This window comes from Gracilinanus agilis, chromosome 1 (genome assembly GCF_016433145.1).
Source record: "Gracilinanus agilis isolate LMUSP501 chromosome 1, AgileGrace, whole genome shotgun sequence".
Classification (NCBI taxonomy): Eukaryota; Metazoa; Chordata; class Mammalia; order Didelphimorphia; family Didelphidae; genus Gracilinanus; species Gracilinanus agilis.
In genome coordinates, this window is record NC_058130.1 from 29861990 (window position 1) to 29887957 (window position 25968).

Here is a 25968-nt window from a genome sequence, read left to right on the forward strand (position 1 = left end):
CTGAGTCACACGGGAAGAGACTTCTTTTTTGGGTGGATCTCTTGGTCTCAAGTGTTTGACCCCCAGTCCTTCCTCCATTCACCTACCAAAGGGATCTCTGGAAAGTCATTTTTTTCTACTTAATAAACTCCAGAGACTCCCCGTTGCCTCCAGGATCAAATCTAAAATCGCCTGTTTGGCTTTTAAAGCCTTTTACAAGCTGCCACCTTCCTAGCTTTCCAGTCTGTTTACATTTTCCTCCCTTCTAAGCACGATAAAGGGGCTTTGGTCTCTTTGATGTTTCTTGCAGACAGCACTGCATCTCTCAAATCCTCCTGTTTTCGCTGGCCATCCCCCATGCCGGGAGTGCTCTCCCTCCTCAACTTGGCCTCCTGGTTTCCATCAAGTTTGGGCTGAAATCCCATTTTCTACAAGTGGCCTTTTCCCTAGGCCTCCCCTCAAGGCTAGTGCATGCCTCTGAGATTATCTCCCATTGACACTGTATAGATTTTATAGGGACATTGTCCTTTGTGAATGGCTTCATGGCATTGGCTGCATTCCCATTCCTTCATTCCTTCATTCATTTTATCCCCAGTGCTTAGCACAGTGCCTGGCACACAAATAAATGCTTGTTGACTGACCAAAAAAAAATCAATAGCTTGAATGTTGCTTTTTATTCATTTGTAGAGAAGAAAAGAGGGCTTTCAGGTTCTATGGCTCCTCTAGGAGTTTATCTGACCTTAACATTAATGGGTAGTGTTCTTTTATAAGAGAAATTGGGCAATATTTGGGATATCTTCCAACTCAGGTGTTCATTGAGTTTCTTGACAGGGTCACTGGCAGAGAGAGTGCGAATTTTTCATGTCTCTCTCCCAATGCCTGCTTGTGGGCAGCAAGGGACTAGTGAGGACGAGCCAAGCACCAGAGCCAGGCAAACCCAGAGCTCTGAGCTATGACAGCTCCAGAACACAAGGCTGAGTGGGGCACTATGTGGGCGGCATCCAAGGCCTCCCATTTAACCACTGTTACGAGACTCCCTCACGGTCTTTTTGTATCTCCCTCGCCATATGGCTATGATTGTAACTGTATAAAACTAAATGCAAACAATTAAATTAGAGCACTCTAATAATCTATCTCTGAACAAACAGGAAAGGCCTATGCTGAAGAAAATGAAACAATCTCACCTCCCTCTCTGACTGGGAAAGTAAGAAGAGAAGAGGATGCACGATGGTGGGTACAAGGCGGAATTCACGTCCTGATGCTTCCATCTTGGTCCATGCTAACGTGCCCATGACAAGAGGCTAGGGAATCTGATCTGTGCTTTCAGTGTAATAGGATGGAATTCCTGATTGGGGAGCTGGTGGAAGACTTTGGAAGTACAAAGAAAAATCATACGTTGGGGTATTTTGGTGAGGAGGGAAAGCTAGACCAAGTCTTCTCAATATCGACAATAATTTCACCAATATCCATTAAGCCATTCTCTGTGACAGGCACTGAATGAGGCATGCAGGGATACAAAAACACAAATGAAATGAAAGGGTTAGCTTTGAAGGTGGAAAAACATGAGTTCAGGTCCCACCTCTGACATAAACTGGCTGTTCTCATAATAAAAAGTGAATGAATTTGACCCTCATGCTCCTGATGTAATGAACAGGTAATGGAAGAAGGTTCCGGATGTCCAATGCCCTCCTTTGAATTTAATGACTTTGTTTTTATTTGCATTTATTCTTAGCATCATAGAATTATAGATTTAGAGCTGGAAGGGACTTGGGTCCAATGAATTCAATCCCCACATTTAACAATGGACTTGCCAGGTGGGAACTGAATCCAGAACCTCTGACTCAATATGAATCAATATTATTAAGTGGCTCTTTGAAGAGATATCCTATCAATCTTTATGAGGGCCTCTAAACAGGATTCATGGTGTCATTTGATTAACTGGAAAAGAACTTTCTGGAATAAGTGTCCACTTTCTATTCCTAGTCCTTTGTTGTTTTAATTCCTGGTGGAATAATTTATCAAGGGAGCTGGCAGGTTATAAGAACTATGGACTATATCAGTCAAGAAAATACTGGAAATCCTTCTTGTGCTAGTCTCTTTCCATGAGCTCAGAGATCAGCCTGGCCAGGGTCCCAAGGAATAGCTAAACAGAGGATGGATGGATGTTTCCCTTTTATATCAAGCTCCAGATGTACACTCAAAACTGCCAATATTGCATGGCCATTGGGGGTTGGGAGCTATAACAACTTGATTCACAACAATTGTTCCCCAACGAATCAATCTGATGAATGGTTTTGGAGCTGAACCATCAACGTGTTTCTTTTATTCTCCATTCTGAATCTCAAAGCCCCAATCCCAAGATTCTCTCTTCACTCACCAACCTTTCACTGAAAAAGCACTGAGTTTGGAGCTGCAGGATCTAGGTTCCCATCCTGGCTGTCATTCAAATTGGGTGACCATGGAAACTGCTGAAACCTCTCTGGAACTGTTGTCTTAACTATCAAATGAAGGGATTAGCTTAGACCACAAGCTCAAATGGGGATCCATGGCCTTGTTATTTATTTTTTTAATTTTTACTTTTTAACTTTTACTTCAATATAATGGATTGTCTTTGCTTCTATATAATTGGCTTACTTCAAGTTCCAGCTAAGGTTCCCACAAGCCTTTCTTGGTCCTCTTTAATCGCGATGCCTTCCCTCTGAGATTATCTCCTTGTCATATATATATATTTCACTTATATATAATTGAATAAATGTGTGAGCTCCTTAAGAGTAGGGACTGTTTGTTTGTTTTAAATTTTACTTTGTTTTTCCTTTCTTTATCGCATGGCATAGTGTCTAGTGTACAAGAGGAGCTTAACAGATGTCTTCTGACTTGACTTTGTAATCCTAGGCATTTCATTTTATGCATTTAAAACAATATTCGGAGAAGAGCTCCCCAAAAGTGACCAGACTGTTCAAGCGGTCTAGGACACTAAAAAAAGGTTAAGAACCCCTGTATTAAATGATCTCTCAAGTCCTCGCCAGTTTTCAAACTCTGATGCTATGAAATGTCCTTAAGTGGTACCCTGGCCCATCTTATAAATAATTCATTGATGTCTCTGTCTAGCATTTAGTTTCATTTAGCTGGTTTCTCTGTCTTGATTATCCGCCTTGATTTGTAAGTCCTGAGAGGGCAATGGCTGGTGAGTTCCCATGATGCCAATGATGGCACAATGTGGCCGGTAGAATAAAGGACCAGTTGTGGAGTCTGGAATTTGTATTAATTAGAATCTTGAACCCTTAGACTCTATCTCCCAAAATTCTTTTTCCCTTTCGTGTATGTTCCTCATTACATTGTTTGTATATCATTTCTGGGTCTCCTCCTCGCTCTCTCTTCCATGTGAGGGACTTGGGTGAGCTTCTTCTGGATGCTAACTTTTTCTAGTTTTCCTTTTGCTTCACAGTTAAATTTAATGGATCTTACTAAATATAATACTTGGAGTATTGGATATTAATTTTAAAGTCTCCAAATTAATCAACAATCCATGAGTATTGAAGCACATAATCTAGGACAGACACTTCGTTAGGTGTTGGAGAGACAGATGCCAGTAATGAGACAAGCCCTTTTCACAAAGAAATTTGGATTTAAGGGGTGCCTCTGGCTTATGTTAGTTAGTATATGATCACAGCCAAGTCCCTTTACTTCTCATTGCTCCAAGCAACTCTATAGGGTAATACTTTATGCTACAGCTAAGCAACCAATCTACATGGGGAGAGGTATGTTCCACCCCTGGAGCCCCTACACTGATGAAATTTCTGATCTGGGGAGCAAAAAAGGAAAGGTCTTATGCCGTCAGGTGTGTTGTAAATGACGAAAACATATGCAAAGCTGTCTGAGAAATCCCTTTGTAGAATCTTACCCAGACACAAGCATTCATTTGACACAAGGAGAAGCAGGTTGGGCGCTATTTGCCAGCTGGCTGTTGCATTATCAGTGCATACCAGCAAGGGCCTTATTGCCCCTGGTCTTGCCAGCAGGGCTTATCGCATCAGCTGGGTAACTGGGGTTTGCCAAAGAACATGTCTCCAAATGTCTTGGTAAGAGGATGGGGCACAGCTGACTAGACCTTCCTCAATGAAAAAATAGGGACTCTCTTAGCAGACTATTCTCCTCTCTCCTTTGTCTCTGTTCCCATCCAGTTGTGAGTGTTCTAGTCCTTGCAGGAGGAAATTCATCTTCTCACTGAACAGCTCACTCCTAAATACTAGAGGTCAGCTGTGATGCCCATCAGAAACACTATTTGGTGAGGCTCCTCCATGGAGAAGGGAAAGCCCTTCAAATACAAGGTCTGGGCCATCAGTCTCAGACACCTCCTTTGGAATGGCCCCGCTGCCTAACTCCCTTTTCCCCCCTCTGGAGACCCAGCAGCCTACCTGCTCTCAGCAAGAGAATAAAAAAGAATTAGGGGAGCGAGAAGGGATGTGGTTCAGCTGATTCTCAAAGTTGACAACTAAGAAAGTAGCTGTGATATAGTGGAAAGAGAACTGGACTGTTTTCAGTGAACAGAGCTCAGTCCAATGGTCATCTCTGTTAATGATTACATGTGTGGCTGTGGGCAAGTCACTGAACCACCTCAGGCTGCTCCATCATCAGCATCCAAGAATGTTAGGTGAGAAGGGACCCGAGTATTATTTTAGAGATGATAAAGCTGAACTAGATGATATCTTTAATTTTTCCAAGTTCTAGATTCTTTGCTCATTATAAAGGAGGGTAGAGGAATCTAGGTGGCTCAGGGGACACTGGAGGTCTTGGGTTCAAGTCTGGCCCCAGATACTTCTTTGCTGTGTGACCGTAGGTAAATCATCTAACCCCAGTTGCCCACCCCTTACTGCTCTTTTGCCTTGGAACACATACTTACTATTGATTCAAAACAAAAGGTAAATGTAAAAGCCTCCTGAAATCTCTCCATGGCAATAATGCCATCTGGTTTTATCAATTGGCTGAAGGACAAATCTGCTGCTCCACCCACATAGCACCTCAGTGCCTCAAGGGATGGGGGTCAGGCTGCAGGACAAAATGGAGGTCCTTCTGAGATGTGGGGAGCTCTGCCCTAGTAGAGAGTACAAGAAAAGATACTGCCAGTCTCCAGTGAGCAGCTACCGAAGAAAGCTGAGGCAAGTACAGGATGGCCCAATGTAGGGCACGAGATGGAGACTAGGAACTAAAGGGAGTGAGGGAACCGGCAGTCCCAGTTCTGTGGGATCTCAGCCCATTTTCCCAAACTCTTTGAGTCTTAGTTTTGTTCACTAAAAAATGAAAAAAAAATGAAAGGCCCCAATGGGAAGGGCCTTTAGCATTTAGGTTGGCAGGACATATTGTAATATTTATTAAGTGCCTACTAGATGCTAGTTTTTGGTGATATAAAGGGGGGAAAAGGGAAACTTATTCTCTGCCCTCAAGGAGTTTGTATTCTACATTCTGAGCATTTCAGGAGGGAGCTAAGAACAGCAAATGGGGTCCCACAAGTAGCTCCTTGGAAGTTTTCATGAGAGAAGGGACTAAAAAGGACATAATCTCTTGAGTTTAGTCATCTCTGTATTCTTTGGGGATTCCAGTTCCCCAAGCTCTCCCTGTTCCTGCGAGGCCAGAGATGAATGAAAGATAATTAGAGATCTTAATTTTACTCTGATTTTACATGCAGTGCAGACCTAGGAAGAAGAAGATGAGAAAAAACTGGGCAGAGAGATAACTGAGTTTCGTGAGTAGAGAAATGGCTTCAGGGTCAGCAAGACCCAGGTTCTAGTCCTTCCACTGACTCAAAAGGCCAAGGGTGACTTTGGGAAAGTCAATCAACTTCTCATCCCAGATCACTCTCTAAGAATCAGAAGAAGTCAAAAATCCTAATCCTAAAGCAGGTTAGCTTTCAAAGCTAGAGGTCCAATTTATTAAATAACTAAAAAGAATAAGCTGTAAAAATAAAGGCCTTCAGCTCTGTGTACAATCTTCTTTTTCTAGTCTCCTGTATATATGGAAATATCCATTTTATTTGGTGTTGGTTGAGTGGCATTAAAAAATGCCACAAAGAATCCAGTTCTCATGACTTTGCAAAGCTTTTATATATGTTCTCTCAGCCTCTCAAAATCTTCACAGTACAGCTTACTATTTTGCAGATAAGGAAACTGAGGCTCAGAGAATAGTAGGTCACCCAGGTAGGACATATTTGTCCTCAGAGGACAGGTTTGAATGTCTCCATAACAAGAGGCACTGTTGTGGGCTCCCTCTCCAAGGTAGGTGAGAGGAGACTGGAAACCAAAGACTTCATATACGTCTAAGAAACAGTGCAGGTAAAAAGGGAGGCAAGAGTAGGCCAAAGAACCTGGCAGTAATGAGGGAAGGCTTCTCCAGAAAGGGCCTTTAGGATTATATCTGACCCAGCACTATTCTGTGGACTGGATCCGACATGGAACACAAACCCAATTACCCAACACTGGGGCCATATTCCAGGCTAGCTTTCTCAGTTCAAAGCTTTGCTTCCTCCTGTAACAGACATAAAATATTCTCGATGCTTAGGGAAAACACTTGACTCAAAGACCCAAAACTAGAGCATTATATAGTCAGAAGCAGACAAAAAAAATGACATTGATTCAACCTTGTGCGCAGGAAAAGGCTTATTACCTCGACAAGCCAAAACAAACAGAACTACAAGAATCTGAAACAGCATTACCATACAACAATCTCAGAAAATACAATTATGCAGCATTATCCAACAAGTCTTTGTTTTGAAAAAAATAAAACACGCTTCTGAATTATTCTTTGCCAGGTGCTGAATGCATATTGTTTCTGGGTATTCTTCTACAGGTTCATATCAGGAGAATCCAAGAAGTTTCCCTTCCAGTCTTCCTCAAGGCTAAAGCCATTGATGTGGGAATCAAAAGGCTCTAACATAGGTAGCACTGCTTTGAGGGGACTCCAAGCCCCATTTAGTACTAAAAAGACTGGAGTAGGTTGGAAGGACCAAATTACACACTAATTGATAAAAGGCATTTTTTTTTTAAAAATCCTTTGCCTGCCTGACCCATCTTAGCGGTGAGCCTCTGAGATGGGCACGGTGCTTGGGTTCCAGCAAATTTCATTATCTTTTTGGTTACAGGGGGGGAACCTACTGCTTTGTTCCTTGCCACATAGATTGTTTAGAGTTCTTGAAATTTAGCCTGAGAGAAGTTAAGATGGAGAAATATCGCCTCGGTGCAATGCAGCCCGGTCCTTTCCTTCATTCGCCTCATCATAAAGCACCAGGGATAATGTTTGCTTTAGCTATTCCAGGACAAACCTCATTATGAGACGATTCTCTAGCCTCTTAATACTCACAGACCACAAAGTCAATACTTATTCTTGTGTCCTGGGAGAGTATACTTAAAAGATGAGAAGCAAGGTATGGGCGAAATTCAATCAGAGACCAATGTCCATTAATGATCGAGGAGTAGGCAGAAGGCATTCTAATGTACTTCTTTTTCACTAAGAAAACCCAGATTGGAACCATCACAGGATTATTAGGTTATTTTTGTTCTTCAGTCATTTTTAGTTGGGCCCAACTCTTCATGACCCCATTTGGGACTTTCTTGACAGAAATACCAGAGTGGTTTACCATGTTCTTTCCTAGCTCATTTTACAGACAGGGAAGCTGAGCCAGACAAGTCTAACTGACTTGCCTAGGGTCACCCACCTAGTAAAAGTGTGAGACCAAATTTGAACTTGGGAACATAAATCTTCCTAACTATGAGTCCAGTGCTCTAGCCATTGTGCCACCAGCTACCCTTCCTGGATAAGAGATGACCACAATCTGAGATAGGAGCAATTAGCGCATTATATGGGTGCCAAACACGGCAAAAAGAGAAATTATACTGAAGTTGAGTCATTTCCAAAGTAAATTATTAAATTAAAAATTGGAAATTCTCTAATAGCAGATAATGGGTACTCCTTTTGAAAGTGCTGATGGTAACACTCAAATTTTGATCTCATCTGATCCTTGCCTATATTTTCTTATAAATCTTCCATGGAGTTTTCTACCTTTTTACAGAAAGCCTCCAGCTCTTTTTAATTCTAGTGACTTCCCTTTGTTAATTATTTCTTATTTATCATGGGATATTGCTTGCTTATAATCTTCCCCATTAGATTGTAATCTCCTTAAGGGCAAGGATTATCTTCTGTCTCTGTTCCTATCTTCAGAGCCTAGCATCTAGTAGGTGCTAAACAAAGGTTTATTGAATGGGACAATTAGGTGGCCTCAATGGATAGTGCTAGACTTGGAAAGGTAGATTCAAATATGGCTTCCTAGTTGAGGGACCCTGGGCAAGTCACTTAGTCCCAATTGTTCAGCCCATACCACTCTTAGAACCAATGCTTTGTAGCAATTCAATTATAGGTGTTAAGGGTTTAGAAAATGTTTGTTGATTGATTGAATATTGATTTCAGGAACAATAAAGTCCATCCTAAATCCACAAGTGTTTAGTGTCAACCACATGAAAACTGGATTCCTCAATAATCTAAAAGCTGTAGCCACCAACACACACCTCCTGTGTCTATACGGGCGCTGATCTTATAGCACTTCTTGATGTTCTCATTTTCCATTTATAATTCCTCCTCTATTGGGGATGGCCACGGTAAGAGTCCAAAGCTAGTACGCCTACTGTCAATGTCAGAGAGGATAATTTGTTATAAGAGTCTTGGCAGAATTGTTCCATTTTTTCATCTGTTTGTTATCCAGCTTCCAGTTCCATCCTACACCTGGGGGATGATTTGGCTTCCCTTGGTTTCTCATCAAAGCTTTCTATAAATGGGATTTTCTCTCCCTCTGGCTGTTTAATGAGGCTAGTAAGTTAATAAGATCAGTCAGATAAACTATCAGTTTTGGAACAGAAGTGTGTGGGCGCAGACATAAACTACTAATTCACTAACCACTCTGAGACACTAGTCAGGCAACACATACACACACGCATATTGTGTATAGATACAAGTAAATATTTTATGTATTTATATGTAAATATATACATATACATATATGTGTGTGTATGTATACACACATGCTAATGTATCATGAGCAAATCAAGGAAGTACCAAATAATAATCAGGCAGAATCATTACTCTCCAAGTCCATTCAGTAAAAGAAATTGAGGTTAGACATGGTAGTAGGCATTCCTAGATAATAGAGCTAGTGCAAACTTGCAAACTCAAGAAGAGTTCTGTGCAAAGGCATTTTGGGTGCATACATGAGTTTCTGCTACTTCTAAAAAAACAGGCAAAGTCCCACATTCAAAGGGCACAAATCAATTTGTTTATTTATTTTGAGTATAAATTGAGTATGTTGAGTAAAAATTGAATATAAAGTATAAATTGAGTATAAATAAAGAAAAGAAAACCCTCAAGAAACAAGTTGCTTTGAAGAAGGAATGAGCCCAGCCTGCTTGTTGCCCCTTAGCAGATCATCTTACCTTCATATGTGCCAACTTCTAAGAGAGTCCCACTCTGCTCAAGATCCAGGAACTCCTTGACTGTCAGAAAATTATAATCCACCCCAGGTACTTCTCCTTCTCTTGGAGGCCGGGTTGTGCCTGTAGGAGAAATACCAAAGCAGAAAATGGTGTCATTCAACCAACGGGAGATCCAACAACCCCAGGTCCATTAACAAACTCTATATATCCCACATGGAGACCTCCAAACATAACTACTTCCTTTTCGCATCATGGCTCTCCCTTTCTCTAACATTGCCATCATCACTGCCTATGGCTTCTACTTCCTAGGACCATGACACTAAAAATAGGAGTGATTAAAGAAAAAGATTTCGTATGACTCAATTCTGGAAAGGAAAGAACCCAGACAACTACTGTGACTCTCACCATTTGCCCAGAGTTGCACAACTAAGTGTCTGAGACATTACTTGAACCCAGGACCTTCTGGCTCCAGGCCTAGCTCGCTATCCATCTAGCCACCCAGCTGCTCTTCAAATATATTTTCAAGACTTAGTTTGGTACTAACAGCAATGCATTGATCCAAGACATTTTTGAGGGACCTATGAGAAAGAACACCATCCACATCCAGAGAAAGAACTGTGGGAGCAGAAACACAGAAGAAAAACAACTGCTTGATCACATGGGTCGATGGGGGCATGATTGGGGATGCAGATTCTAAACAATCACCCTAATATTAATAATATGCAAATATTAATAATATGGAAACAGTCTTGATCAATGACACACATAAAACCCAGTGGAATTGCTATGGGAGGGGGGTGGAAGGAGGAGAGGGAAAAAACATGAATTATGTAGCTATGGAAATTTTTTCTTAATCAATTAAAAAAAAGACTTAGATTGGAGCAGCAGGTCCTTCAAACATTCTCACTCCTTGAGGACAGGAACTATACTGTCTCCCTAGCATCCAGCATGATGTTTGGCCCACAGAGGGGACTTAATGAATTTTGGGTTGACTGGATTTAATGAAAGGGAATAAGCCTGGATGCATTAATGTCTGATGGAGAAAAATGCTGTCACAGAGGGTCTCAGCTAGGCTGTCTAACTGATGCTCATAAAAAGTTACCATCTTGATTGTAGAGATCATATTTAAGGGGCAAAAAGTCCAACTATGAAAGCTAACCAGGGCTATATATGCTTTTTCCTCCCAAGAAGAATCTCCTTTCTCCAGAAGCCTGTCTTTACTTCTCTCTGGAAACTAAATGTAGCATTTCCTCTCATCGAGAGATAAGTAGCTTTTAGCTTTTTAAAAAGCCATTCGACTAAGTTCCTAGGCTGCGAAACAAAATCCTTTAGACAAATTCCAACCGAGTTCTAAGAAATAACTTTCATACTGAGGTGCGAGAGAATGGATTGTGTGTTTACATCTGATTCATTTAAAAAGGGGAAAAAAATTAATCCAAAGTCCTTTAAATGGTGCCAACCCTGTGGGGACAGGAAAGCCAACACAGATTTGCTAAACACTTGCTATGTGCCAGTCAATGTGCTGAACTCTGTCCACATTATCTCATTGTGCCCTCCATATGCTACCTATTAGGGAGGATAGCAAGAATCAAAAGAATGGACCTTGCTCTCAGAGATTTTACAATCTGTTTAGATAAAGAAAAGATGGACGTTGTTGGAAAGACCCTTGCTCTACTACCCACCTCCCGCTCTTGTTCATGGCAGGAGAAAATAGTAAAAATACTGGCCTTGGCATTAAATGCCAGGAGTTCAAATCTCATTCACTCTCTTGTATGGTCTGAGATGACATTGCATCCCTGGGCAGCCTTTCTTGAACAGGCATTGTCAGTGGATTTACTCTGCCCCCCCCCAAATAAAACCCCCAAAACATACTCATCTTAAAAGGAGGGAGTTGGAATATTCTTTCTCCACTGGTACATCTAGACTGACCTTCTGCTGCCATGTTTTAGCATCCTTTCCTCCTTTGGAAATCATTCTATTAAACCTTTTGACCCTGTTCAGATCCTGGTGCTAATGAGTCTGAGCCTCAAGGTCATTCTCCTTGCTTGTGCAAGGATTTCAGTTGGTAGCTTCCTTCACTCTTCTCCTTGTCCTTAAGGAAGAGTCTTTAACATTCACTGATTCTTCCTCAAACCACCACAGAACCAATTCCTCTACTTAACTCAACCCCACAGAATTATTAACTGTGTGATCCTGGACAAGTCATTTAACCTCTCTGCCTCAGATTTCTCCATCGTAAAATAAGGATAATAATCACATCTGCCTCCCAGGGTTTTGTTGTGAGAATCAAAGGAAAAAATACATGTAAAGCACTTAGCACAGGGCTTGGCACGTGCAAGGCATTTAATAATAAATGCTTGCTCCCTTTAGAGACCAAGAAAGTGAGGTTAAGTGATGCCTACGGTCATAGAGGCCATCTAACCTTAAGTCTAACACTTTATTATTTTTTTTAGACCCCTTATCTTCTCTCTTAGAACTGATGCTAGGTATCAGTTCTAAGGCAGAAGAGAAGGAAGGGCTAGGCAATTGGAGTTAAGTGACTTGCCCAGGATCATATAGCAAGGAAGTGTATAAGATGTTATTTGAACCCAGGACCTCCCATCTCCAAGCCTAGGTCTCTATGGCCACTGAGCCACCTAGCTGGTCCCCAATACTCTTTTGTTAAACTCCTCTGCCTTGAGAAACTGTTCAAGACCAGAATGCAGATCAAAGCAGGTGATTTTTCACTTACGTTGATTTGGGTTTTTGTTGGGGGTGGGTGGGTTATATGATTATTGTCATACAAAAATGAATATGGAAATATGTTTTGCACGATAATACACGCATAACCTAGATCAAATTGCTTGCCAGCTCCAGAAGCGGAGAGACAAGGGAGGGAGGGAGACAATTTGGATCAACAAACTTCAGAAAACTTATGCGGAAATTTGTTATTACATGTAATTGGCAAAATAAAATTTCTTCATTTAAAAAAAAAAGAAACTTGCTCAAGATTACAAGTACTCTTTAGGGTTCATACCAGACCTGAGGAATTCCAACCCCCACTGCAGGATTCTCTTTGTACAATGCTCAAATTATTGAAGATTTACACAGGAACATCAGAAACAAACCAACTACTCCATTTGTCTTAACATGTGAGCTTTGCAAAGCTTCAAGGGCTATTTGGCTGCTGCTGATTTTAAAAACTGCAATCCAAACACTAGAGAAATGAAAAACCTGTACACAAAAGATATCAAAGAAAGAGAGGAGGAAAGTATTTGAAGTAGCACTTTTGTGGTGCAAACAACTAGAGAAAAGTAGGTGCCTGCCTATGAGATGGACAACGGTTGAACAAAATGTCATAAGAGCAATGGAATATTGGAGAGGTAGGTGGTGCAGTAGATAGAATGCCAGCCTGGAGTCAGGAAGACCAAAATCAAGCCTCACAATCTATGTGCCCCTGGACAAGTCACTTAACCCTGTTTGCCTCAGCTTCCTCATCTGTAAAATGGGCTGAAGAAGGAAAAAGAAAACCATTCTAGTATCTTTGCCAAGAAAACTCCAAATGGGGTCAATTCAAGAAGAGTAATGGAAAATTATGGTACCGCAAGCAATGATGTCAGGTTAGATTTCAAGAAATCTGAGAAATAAAGCTGACGAAGTAGGAAGAACCAGGAGGACAAGTTTCACAATTAGAAAGTTATAAAAGAAAACAAGTCTCAAAGACTTCAGAATTAGAATGAATGGGATACCCAGTTATGACCCCAGAAGGCTGAAATAGGCTTCTTACCTTGTCACAGAGGTGATGAGGTGATGGACTAATAGTATAGAGGGAGACCTACCTCTTCACACAGTGCCAATGGGTGGATTTGTTTTGCATAATTATACTTCTTTGTTACAAAGGCAGGCTTTTTCTTTGGGGGTTGGGCAGTGGAAAGAATGGAGATTAATGATAATGAAACGAACACAAATGAAGAATATGGAAAAAAATGCAATGATGAATTACTTTTTTTTTTTTAAACCCTTACCTTCTGTCTTGGAGTCAATACTGTGTATTGGCTCCAAGGCAGAACAGTAGTAAGGGTAGGCAATGGGGGTCAAGTGACTTGCCCAGGGTCACACAGCTGAGAAGTGTCTGAGGCCAGATTTGAACCTAGGACCTCCTGTCTCTAGGTCTGGCTCTCAAACCACTGAGCTAGCCCAGCTGCCCCCCGATGAATTACTTTTTTGAAAATCAACAGAAGAGAGCAGAAGGAAGTACAGAAGCAGATTTAGACAAGCAGGTCAGGTCAATTTGAAATAAACTAACAAGGAAGACAAACAGTCTTCTTTTTTGTCTTTTGAATAAAAAAATGTTCACAATGCTGATGTTTGCTCAATTCGCAATAGTGAAATTTTTTAAAAATTGCTTAAAGAAATGACTAATATGTTTGTCTCTGACCATATCTGAAGTCTTCCTGGAGATCAGGGACGAGGCAAATTCATGACAACGAATGCCAATATCGGTACCATCCCTACAAGGAAAATCTTTGCAGAGTGAAAATATTCACAAACTTCACTGAGTGGCAGAAGTCTAATTATAGAAGAGAAAGCGCCAAAAGGCTGTGATGGAAAGATGATACAATGAAAGAATCGAGCATCTTCTTGAAGTTAAGCTATAAAAACAATTGACCCACATATGGTCTCCATGGTATCCGGCACACTGGAGTTGACACAAAACACTAAATCATATTCTTTCGACTAGTTTAAAAAAAGAAAAATGTCGTTGATGCTTTTTCCCTAAGATTTATTAAACGACAGGCAAAGTTGAGAGCTAATTAGGTCTCGAGGAGATTTCTGAAATCGTTTTCAACTGTTTTTCTGGAATGGTATAATTTAAAGAGCTACTGGTATCAGTGAACCATTATACATTACTAATTATGATGCATTAAATTATAATAATAATAATAATGAGATGATGATGATAACATGAAGAAGGCAGACCTGAGTTCGAACCTTTGGTAATCAAATCATATCACAGATTCTAGAGAGTTAGAAGGGATGTCTGAGGTCATCGAGTTCATCTCTCTATTTTACAAATGATGAAACTGAGGCCGAGGGAAGTTAAGTGGATTTGCCCACAGCTAGTAATTATCAGGTGTGAGATGTGAACCCAGGACCTCTGACTCCAAACTCAGTGCTTTATCCATGGGATGTAAAGTGCTTTGGCAATTTTAAAGTACTATGTGAATGGTAATTACTGCTAAAGTCTCCTCTGCCTTTAATTATATGATATATAATTATATATAATCAGGATATTAATATATAATATATAACAAGTTTTATGCTATATCTCATGTATAATTATATTATATTTAATTATACTATATATAATTTCTAATTATATGAGATGGAGCCCAGGACTATGAATTAGGAAGACCTGGGTTAATCTTCTTCCTGTGGCCGGGGGCAATGTTCTCAACTGCTCTCAGGCTGCTTCCTCATGTAAAATGGGGATAACATGAGTTTCTTCTTCTTAGAGTAATTCATTGTCATATTAGTATTAATTATATCATAATTAGTAATGCATTAAAATATATTACTAATGCTACCACCACTGCCACCACCTCCACTCCTACTACTACTGATGCTGCATTTTTTTTCTTTAATTTTAAACCTTTAACTTCTGTGTATTGGCTCCAAGGCAGAAGAGTGGTAAGGGTAGGCAATGGGGGTTAAGTGACTTGCCCAGGGTCACCCAGCTGGGAAGTGTCTGAGGTTGGATTTGAACCTAGGACCTCCCATCTCTGGGCCTGACTCTCAATCCACTGAGCTACCCAGTTGCCCCTGATGCTACTCTTTTGAGACAGCATACATAGAGAAAAAATCCTGACTTAGAACCAAAGACTGAACTTCTTAACCTTGGGTTCCCCTACTGGAGTCTCAGTTTTCTCATCTGTAAAATGAGGACATAGACTAGATTATCTCCAAGGTCCCTCTTAGCTCTACATACATAATTCTATGAAGGTGACTATAAGGATCAAATGATATAATGTACATCAATTGTTTCACCAGCCTTAAGACTTTTTGTCAATGTGAACTAAAAATTCCATTTTAGCTCTTAGTAGAGAGGCAGCTTAGAACATTGTACACAGGGTCAGGAAGGTTCTAATCGACATCTTTCCTTAGACACTTATTAGGTGTAGACAGTTGTGGTTTAATCATTTCTGACACTTCATGAACCTTTTTGGTGCATCCCTGGCAGACAAATGGAGTGGTTTGCCTTTGCCTTTTCCTGTTCATTTTACAACTGAAGAAACTAAGGCAAAGAGGGTCATACCATGATTAAGTAATCTGAGGCTAGATTGGAAATTCAGGAAAATCAGTCTTTCTGACTGCAGGCTGGCACTCTATCCCCTTTGCTCCCTACATGCCCAGGTAGATGATGCTGGACATATAATCTTAAATGTTCTGAACTCTAGTTTCCTCATCTAGAAAATGGGGATGGTCTTTAAAAAGCATGTAGCGTACTTTGCAAACCTTAAAAAAAAATAGTAGCCCGAAGCCAGCTAGTTTTATTATCATTATGTTTGAATAATAAGGGATCACAGATCTAAATCTGAACCTTATTCTAGTCTAATTCCCTCATTTTAAAGGGGAGGAAAATGTGGTTCAATGAAATAAATCGACTTCTTTAAGATCAGACAAGTAATGGAGCATCAGAGACGGGATTTGAACCCAGGTAAGAATCCAAACCTGGGGTTCATCTCCAATTTCTCAATGATACTTAATTTAATTTTGACTTGTTTTCATTTTTCAAAGAATTATGTGCTCAGATGCAATGGTCAACATGGCACCATTGCAGTGGTGGAAGCGAAAGCCCCCACTTAAACCCGTTTCTGTTTACAAATGGGTAAATTACAAAAGTTGAAAATGACACACGGTATCAGTCAAAAGGATGCCATTAAGCCATTCTGCTTAACTCATTTCTGGGAATGTCCTTTGGTTAGGGGGGTTGTTTGGGTGTTGATTGGAAAGAGTCTGTTTTATGAAAACAGAATCTGTCGATATAAAGAAATGAAATGTGTAAAAATAAAACAGAATGAATGGAGCAAGAAGGAAAACATTCCATGGAATAATTAAGGATGCGCTAGTTATCTGCCCAGAGAACAGTAAATGTCTTCAAAAACACTTTCGGAGGAGGAAAGGAAAACCAAGGCTAACATTTTTCTCCTTTCTGGTATTTTGACCATGAGCTGAGGCGGGTGAAAGAGGGGAAAGAACCACCCCCGACAACCCAGGCAAAACCTTCCCATGTTGTTGTCTCGCAAAAGGATTACTCTCAGATGTTTGTTCTGTTATCCTCGGAGAAAACCGCCTTCAGTCTGAACCAATGTCACCAAGCCTCATTCAATGAGGCTATAAGGAGGGAAAGGGGATAGAAGGCCCGCCTTCTCTTTTCTTATAGCAGAATGACAAGCTGCCGGCTGGACACACGCCTGGCAGATGGCATTTCAAAGGGCTTTCATGAGCCATCTGGGATGTGTACAATTATTACAAACCACACTTACAACAAAGCCAGAAGGGTTACTTCCTGACAGAAAGGAGAAGTAAAACAAATTCTATTTCTTTTCTCAGGGACACAGCATTAAAAATCACAAGCCTCTTACAAATGGAGATTTCATACAATCCCACCGCAGCCTTCTACTTGTTTAGCTAGAGATTTGGCCACTGATATCCTGGAGCTCTTAGCTGATAAACACAGGCATAAAAATATCACACAGCATGGAGAGCCTGTCGTGATTAAATCAAATACGTTATGGGCGAGAAATCAGATTTGGAAAAGAAGAGCCTTTTTTTCCTTTCTTTTTTTTTTTAAACATCGCCTCCAATGCTCTTAAATGTTTCTAGGCGTGCACATTATTGACCCAAAATTTTACAACAGCCCCAGTTGTGCTTATATGGTAACTGGCCCCATCCCTTTTAAGTTTACACTAACAAGTTTTCTCCTCTAGCATTACAGATCTAGTATTCAAGTCCACAAAGTTCATGTAGTTCAACCCTCTTTTTTTATAGATGAGGAAACCGAGGCCAGGGAAGTTAAGTGACTTGACCCAAATCTCAGAAACAATAAGTATCAGAAGTGAGATTTGAATATTCTCCAACACATTAATCTGAGATTTTTTTTTTCCCTTCTAAGAAGTATTTCTGGTGAGAAGATACAAATACTTCCTTCAGAAATGCTGAGTTTTGCTGGATATCTTACCTTGGACATTAATCAATTCTTTGTACTCAAGTTCAGAATTATTAATCCAAGTGAGATAAAGATAAAGATAAAAAGACCCGCCAAAGGTCCTATTCAGTCAGGAAATGAATGCTAACGTTAACTTTAATGCTAATTAATCAATAAATAAATTATTAATTGGTTAACAAATAAATTAATGCTAAATTTAATTAATGTTAAAGGTCTTTTGGCTACCATTGTTGTTCAGTCCCACCCTTCATGATCTGATTTGGAGCTTTCTTGGCAAAGCTACTGGAGTGGTTTGCCATTTTCTTTTCCAGCTCATCTGACAGATGAAGAAACTGAGGCAAACAGGGACCCTCAGCTAGTGCCTGAGGCTGGATTTGAACTCAGGAAGATGAGTCTTTCTGACTCTAGTCCCAGTACTCTATCTACTGTGGCTCCTAGCTACCCTGGTTACCATGAAAGGCTATTCAAGGACACAGCACAAGAGAAGAAGGCTAAAGGTGGGGTGAGAAGAGAGGGGAAGAGAAAATAAGGTTATTTTTATACTTGTTTCTTTAAAATAGAATGCACAAATTCAGAAAGAAGAGTCCATTTATTTTAATGTCATGGCTGCACTGAAATATCTCAAGGTTATCACATCTGCCTCCAAGGAGGCAGTATATAGTGGAAAAACCAATGGATTTAGAGTTAAGGGTTCAAGTTCTGACTCTGCTACTTCCTCCCTGAATGATTGTGAACAAGTCCCTTAAACTTTCGGAGAGTCAGGTTCCTCAATGTTAAAAGTAAGGGAATTGGATTAGATGCCTCTGGAGGCTCTCTCCAGCTCTGAAGCTATGATCCTATGAGATGCTCTCCTGATGCCAAATTATGACATGATGAGCCTGAGTTCCTGAAGGCCTTCACAGAAGACCAAAAGTTCTCACCAAGTTGGAATGGATTCCTTCCATTAAATCCCAATGTCATATGAGATATGCAAGAATTAGGATCTGAACTCATGTCTTTGGACCTCCAATTCAGTTCTCTTTTCCACTGTATCAATCTCTCAAAGGCAAGACTTGACTCCAGGCCCTCTGGCCTCCAAAGACCATCCCTGTATTTACTCCAGAGCCCTGTCATTGGATTGTGAGGCTCAAGTGTGGTAAAGCGTATCAAACACCCCAAAAAGAAACCCTTACTTTTTGTCTAAATAATAATAATAACTCTAAGACCGAAGGGCAAGGGCTAGGCAACTGGGGTTAAGTGACTTGCTCAGGGTCACACAGCTCGGAAGTATCTCAAGCCATATTTGAACCCAGACTCTCCAGACGCCAGGTCTGGTGCTCTATCTACTGAAACACCTAACTGTCTCCATCAAACACTTTTTAAGTCTTAATCTACTACAGAAATAATCAACTATTATTATTACTTAATGTATGGTAGAGTTGTGAGTGGTGCCAGTGGGAGGAAAGCCCAATGAAAACCCAGAGCTTCTGAAAGACTGGAGAAAGTATCCAAATCTTACTTTTATTCAACAGTAATTCAATGAAATAATTTCAGTTCTGTCCTTCTATACAGCTGGGTCTGAATTAATAATGTCAGAAAAGGTCAAAAGGGCCAGGGGTGAGTGGTTATTTGCTCCCTGTGTACACTTTAAGGTTCATAAACTCTGAATTCATTGGGTTACAAGTGATCCATGTAGAGGGAAGGCACAAAGTGACCTTGCTTGCTGTCAGACTCCCCCAACAAAGACCCTACCCACTGGGCAATCCCCAGGACTCATTTGCTCTCTCCCTGTGTTATCGACATCATCCTAAGACAAGTCGCATATGGCCACAAGAGAATGCTTTCTGGGGGATTGAAAAAAAAAACTACCCATTCAGCATCAAGGCTGGAATTGTTCCTCTTACTGTCTGATTACCCACAAGTCATCTATGCTGAGTAAGCCATAAGTGAAAGTCTGAAGGACCCTATGGCCAGATGCTTAATATGTGAATCCAAAGTTCTTTATCACCTCACCACTCTACTAGGACCTCAGATTAACATGGTAATAGCCATCAACTTCCTGCTGTTAAATTAATCAGATTCTTGCTTATTGCGCTCTAACGTTATTGCAAATGGAACTTTGAGAAATCAGAGTCACCTCAATTACCTTGGTGTCAAAGAAAACTATCCTTCTTCTTGCAAATAATTGTTGGCGTCCCCATTCAGTCAATTTGTCTTTCCAGGATATCACAGTCATAAAAGACAAAAAGAGTGCTCAATAAATGCTTATTATTTGACTGATAATCAGGCTACTACTCATTCTATCTTGTGATTTATCTGGCACACAAAGAAATACTGGAGCTTAAGCAGAGGACCGCCAGTGTGGTGAATTAGGTCTTTCCCTGGTATCATGCTATTTTTGTTGACTGAGAGTGTGCTTTAAAATTGTTTTTTTTGGTTGGACAATATGAATAAGAACTCCCCGTGTTCCTGATTGACAATTCTTCTGAAGCTTTAAGTCTTAGAGATTTCCCCTGAGAAGAGAAGTGATTTGCTCAGTATACCAGTATGTAGTAGAGGCAGAGCTTGAACCCAGGTTGTCCTGATTCCAAGGTTAATCTGTAATTCAGTGACCCACTGCACAGCAGAGGCAAATCAGGTTGTCCTGATTTCAAGGTTTATTTAGCGGTCCACTATATAGCAGAAGCAAAATTTGAACCCAGCTTGTCCTGATTTCAGGATTGGTCCTTTATTCAAGTACAAAGCAAAGGCAAAATTTGAGCCTGAACCCAGCTTGTCCTAATCCCAAGAATGGCCCTTTATTTAGTGGCTCAGTATAGAGGCAAGATCTGAACCCAGCTTGTCCTGATTCCAAGATGGGACCTTTTTTCAGTGGCCCAGGCAGCCTTTCTAGGTGTGATGATTCATCATTGAAATCTTTTCTTACTTTTGATGCAATAGTTTCATTGCTATGACTAGGACTTCTCTCTAAAATAACAACAGATGCTACAGAGTACATTATATTTCAAAGGGCATCATAGCCATTATTTCCAGCCTTACACAAATGATTTTATATCAGTACTACAGGTATTACAGTGATGTCTCACCTATCCGGGAATTATGTTCCAGAGACCCCCAGAAACAGGTAAAAATCCATGAAGTAGCCACATCCTATTTATTTTATTGTTTATCTATATTTTAAGGCTTTATAAACCCTTCTCACTCTTCTATAAACCTTTTCCACACTCATTAACTTACAGCCACTGAGCCAATCAGTGTTCAGAATACAGAACACAACTCTTTGGTTGGTCACCTTTCATTCCATCAGCCAAATGTGTGATACAGAATTAGATATGTATATTTTTTAAAAAATCCTCGATTGAGTAAAGCCCCGATAACCACGAAGGATGACTATATATTAAACAACTTTACTGATGCAGAACCCAGGAACCCAGAGAAGTTGTCACCTGCCCTCCAACAAATGGTGAGTAGGATTGAAAATCAGGTCTTACTATCTGCAAGTGCAGTCATCTTCCCATTAGGTCAAGCTGTCTGCTATCCAGCCAAACTATGCTTAAATTCCAATCCATTTACCCCTTCCCAGCTAAATCTGCTCTCTCAAAATATTAGAAAGAGCACTGTCTTCTTGGATATCATCCTTGAACTTGCTCATATTGAGCTCACTAGTCCCAAAGGTAAAGTTATAAAGCTCAGACCAAATCCAAAGTCATCTTACTAAGAATTTGGCATACTTTTTTTCCCCCATCAGCTTATCTTGGTCTTGGAACACCCAATTTTCTGAAATTACTTATTGGATTTAACCACTCCAAAAAATTGTCAATCCCCTTGTCAATGTACTAAGAGTTGATCATCGAACTGTTGAGTCTTCTGACATCTTTTTCATAGGTCATCTACTCTATGGGATGTACTAGTGTATACTTTTTTTTTCAGATTTGTTTTATCTTTTTCTTGATGCCAAATTGGCCAACTTTCTATTTTCCAAATATGATCTTCTGCCTTAGTGCCTTTGCCCAATCAGTCACTCATTCCAGGGGTGTATGACCTTTTCCCCTTTCCCCTCTTGAAATCCTTAACTTTTGCTTACTTATAGAACTCTACTGTGAGATCTAGGGCAAGTGACAACTTCATTAAGCTTCACTTTCCTCATTAGTAAAACAAGGAGTTTGGACCAGATGATCCCTAAGTCACTTCTAAATGTATAATGGTATGATACAAAGAGATAGGAAAGAGCTAGAAAAATCTGTTGGATGACAAAATCAGGGTAAAAAAAGACTTCAACAGTCATGAACTGGGAGCAGGAGGAAAGGTCAAAGTAAAATAAAATTTAACAGATAAACATGAAGTCTTGACTTTCAATAAAAAAAGCAACATCAAAAAAACAAGCATGGATAAATATCAATTCATTCTAAAGACAAAACAAAATGAATACCTAGATGAAATAGTACTTTGCTACCTAAAAGTACTGCTATGAATATTTTAGTATCTATGAGACATTTCTCTGGCTTTGATCTTAGGTTTGTCTTTAATCTCATGCCCAATCAATCAACTGATATGCCATTGATTGAGGGTCTTCTATGTGCTGGTACTTTGTTCAGTGTCAGATAAACATATAAAACAACCCCTGGCCTCATGGAACTTATGGACAGTAACTTTATGCCTGTGCAGGAGTAGGATCACTGAGTCAAGGTGGAAGGACGGCTTAGCCATTTGGCCTGCAGAATTCCAAACCTATGAATCCAGTATAGTTGAAATCAATCCAGTATAGTTGAAATCAATTCATAGCCACCAACTATGCCTAATTTCCATAGCTCCTCTAAAGTTGTTCCATTTTTGGACATCTCCAAAGTTTAATATGTAAAGAAGGACCCCAGAGATCTTTTAAACTTCTCTATTAGAGAAGCATGTTTTATTTAGTGTGGCCATTTATACTTTGGAATTCTTCTTTGGAAACATTCTCATTTCTGATTCTTTGATGAATTTCCAACAAGGAATCAATCACAATTGGCACTTAACCATTATTTTTTATTTTGTGTCAATTTTTTTGTTAATTATTAAATTAAAATTAATTGACATTAATTTTTGTCAAATCCCTATATATCTTTGATATCAAGCTTTTATCAGTGCTTTTGCAGATTATTTATTTTGTGTACCTTAATTGTGGTCAGGTTGTCTCCTTGTATAGAATGTAAGCTTCTTGAGGGAAGGGGTGAAGGACTGTTTCATTTTTGTCCTCGTATTGCCAATGTCTAACACAGTGCCAGGCACGTGAGACCCACTTAATAAATGTTTGCTGACTGATTCTGAATCATTTACAATTGGAGGGTCCACGTGGAAAATCTAGCCATTTTCTCTCTTTAATACACAACAATGTCTCAGCAGTATAGCAACAACACTAGGATGGCTTCCCAGTCTGATGAGGAATGTACAGAATCGAGACCTCTGTAAGTCCGACCACCTAGAAGGTTCACGTCTGATAATCCAATGGAGAAATCTGCAATTAAGTCATGGGCAGCTGGATGAGGCTAGACCGGCCAAGGACTGTTAGGTTGTTATTTAATGTTCTGCTAATTGTAGAGGGAGACTGAGAGATGAGGGGAAAAAGTTGAGGCCTCCCTCTACCACATGGGGCTTTGTAAATTACTATGCTTCATAAATAATGGATATTTTATTCAATTATAGATCTTAGAAGTACAAGGGCAGATCCAGAAGGGGGCTACCTGGGACAACATAAGTTAACTCTTAGTTAGCCAGAATGGCGACTGGCTGAGATGCCTCTGATTTTGTTGCCCCTTCCCTTCCTCTGTCCATTTCCAACTCCAAATAGAGATTTAAGGCAGAGATTTCTCATCTGGTATCTTTCTCTTCATGTTCACCAGATATCAGAACTGGGCTCAGTTCTCTGCACAAAGCAGGTGTGGGATGATTGTTGAAAGGACCTGAGTTGTACTCTTCCTAATATGTTTTGCATACGGTTGGGATAAGTGATTTTGCATTGGATTTTATGTAGGGAATCATGAAAAATAAAGGGCGCTGGGCTTCTCAGTCATTCAACTCTGCAGCTCTAAGTTCAGAATATCTGATGGTTCAGACTCAGAAAAGCAAGCAATCAAACTCATGGCAACTGAAAACACAAGTCCTGAATTTATTCTTCAATCAGAACACAGCTATTAAGTGCTGACTGTGTTCCAGAGACTGTGTAAGTGCTGGGGATCCAATAAAAAACGCGACACCTTCCCTGCCCTCAAGAACTGTACATTCTATGATGGAAATCAATCTTTGGAGCCAATTGGGGTATAGAACTGCCCCTAAAACAGAAGCTCTTCACCTCCTTTGTGTCCTGGACCCCCCTGGTAGTCAAGTCTAGTGAAACAGAGGGACCCTTTCTTAGAATGATGTTTTTGAATGCATAAAATACAATTTATAGCATTAGAAAGGAAACTAATTATATTGAGAGACAGTTATTGACAAATAAAAAACTCAAATATACACACCAAGAATGAGGAGCCCAGGTTAAAAATCCTAGCTTGAAGGTCATCTGTCCCTTTGTTCTAAGTCACACTTCTGGCAAGGAATGCTTTAAAAATGCTGTTTAATATGAAAACATGAAAATCAGGCCTTTTGTTTTCATTTGAGAATATCCCCAGGCTTTCTAAATAGCCTATTTCCATAAACTATACTTTGAATATGCACATACAAAAAATTTGTATATGTGGACCTTCAAAGGAAAACAGGCCTAGTTTTCATTCATTTTCATTAAAAGCCTTCCTTTATTTCTGTTGTGATTCAGGATAAGGGTCATGACCCCAAATACCTGAATCAGAAATCTAGAACCAGGAGGTACCATAGAGGCCATCTAGTTCATCCCTCCTCATTTCACAGAGGAGGAAACTGAAAACAAGCAGGATAAAAATGGAAGATTTATTCAAGGTCAGCAAGAATCAGAGTTGGAATCAAGTCCTCTTATTTCAAATCTAGCATCTTCTCACTTCTGCCATATTAGCACAAAGGAACTATCCAAATCCCTCGAACCCTTGTACAGAGGCAAGAACACTGATCTGCAATCAAACATTGATGCTTGCTCCTTGGGAACTTGAAAATATCATTTTTATCTCTCTGGGCCTCAGTTTCCTCAATTGTAAAATAAAGTTGGACATCTGAAATTAATAAAAGCAGCTTCTGACAATCTCTATTTTAGCTTGGGAGGCCATTTAACTTACCTAGGTCATAGTTTCCTTCATTATAAAATGATGAGGTTAGACTAGATGGTGTCTGGGATCCCCTCTAGCTAGATCTGGAATCCAAAATCACAAGACTGCTCTGAATTCCTGGGCTTTAAATCTGTTGGGTCCACTTCTTGGAGCCCATGACTTGAGCTCACCAAAGGAGCAGCCAAAATGTTCATGTGTCAGAGATTTACCGTTACCATTCAAGAGGATTCAGATCATGAAAAATCAATGGAAATATGGGCAAAGAACTATAAGGTCATAGGAATATAGATTTGGAATGGTAAAGGGACCATGAAGGCCAGTTAGTCCAATTCCCTCATTTTTATTTATCTATCTATCTAATCTATGTATCTATCTATCTATCCATCCATCCATCCATCTATCTATCTACTTACTTGTTTGTTTGTTTATTTATTTGTTAATTTTTTTTGGACAAAAGATTTTATTTCATGGAAATGTCTCTTACAAATCATTTGAAGATACTCATGTTTGATACCAGGCTTTTATACTCTTTGCCTCACTTTACTACATTCTTTCATTTTACATGGAACATGTCAAAGAAATTCCCTCATTTTTAAAGATAAAGAAACTGAATCTAAGATTTTCTAAAGAAAGAAAACTGAGGTTTCTTACATTACAGTTAAAACTCCCCTATGCCAGCATGGTATAAGGGGAAAAAATGATAGATAAATAAATGACTTGTCCTAGGCTATACAGAGAGTAGGCATCAAGAGTAGGATTTGAATCCAGGTCATTTTACTTCAGGGTCAGTGGTCTTGTCACTGTACCACAAAAGTGCTCAGTTCTCAAAGGGAATGAGAAGAGTAGACAATGACTGCCATTTTAATTTCCATGGCATAATGGATCGGGTTACATACTTGGGTCACTTCTCCTTAAATAGTGCATTCCTCAGGCGGGTAACTTAGAAGGCTGAATAGATGGGACATTTCTGACAAGGCTTCCTTTCTTCTCCCTCAAGAAGTTACTAGAACATTAGTCCTAGATGTCTAGGTGGATAGAAACAGGAAGACTCATCTTCCTGAGTTCCAATCTGGCCTCTGATGTTTACTAGGCTATGTGACCTTGGGCAAGTCACTTTAATCCT

General features: G+C 39.9%; 1 protein-coding gene across 1 annotated transcript in view; it reads right to left on the minus strand.

The window, feature by feature from the left end:
* Positions 1 to 25968, minus strand: part of MAGI1 (membrane associated guanylate kinase, WW and PDZ domain containing 1) — a 767369-nt gene that overhangs the window by 148524 nt on the left and 592877 nt on the right. The window contains exon 3 of the mRNA XM_044675760.1: positions 9450 to 9569. Within this exon, the coding sequence (XP_044531695.1) occupies positions 9450 to 9569 (120 nt within the window). The remainder of the gene's footprint in view (positions 1 to 9449; positions 9570 to 25968) is intronic.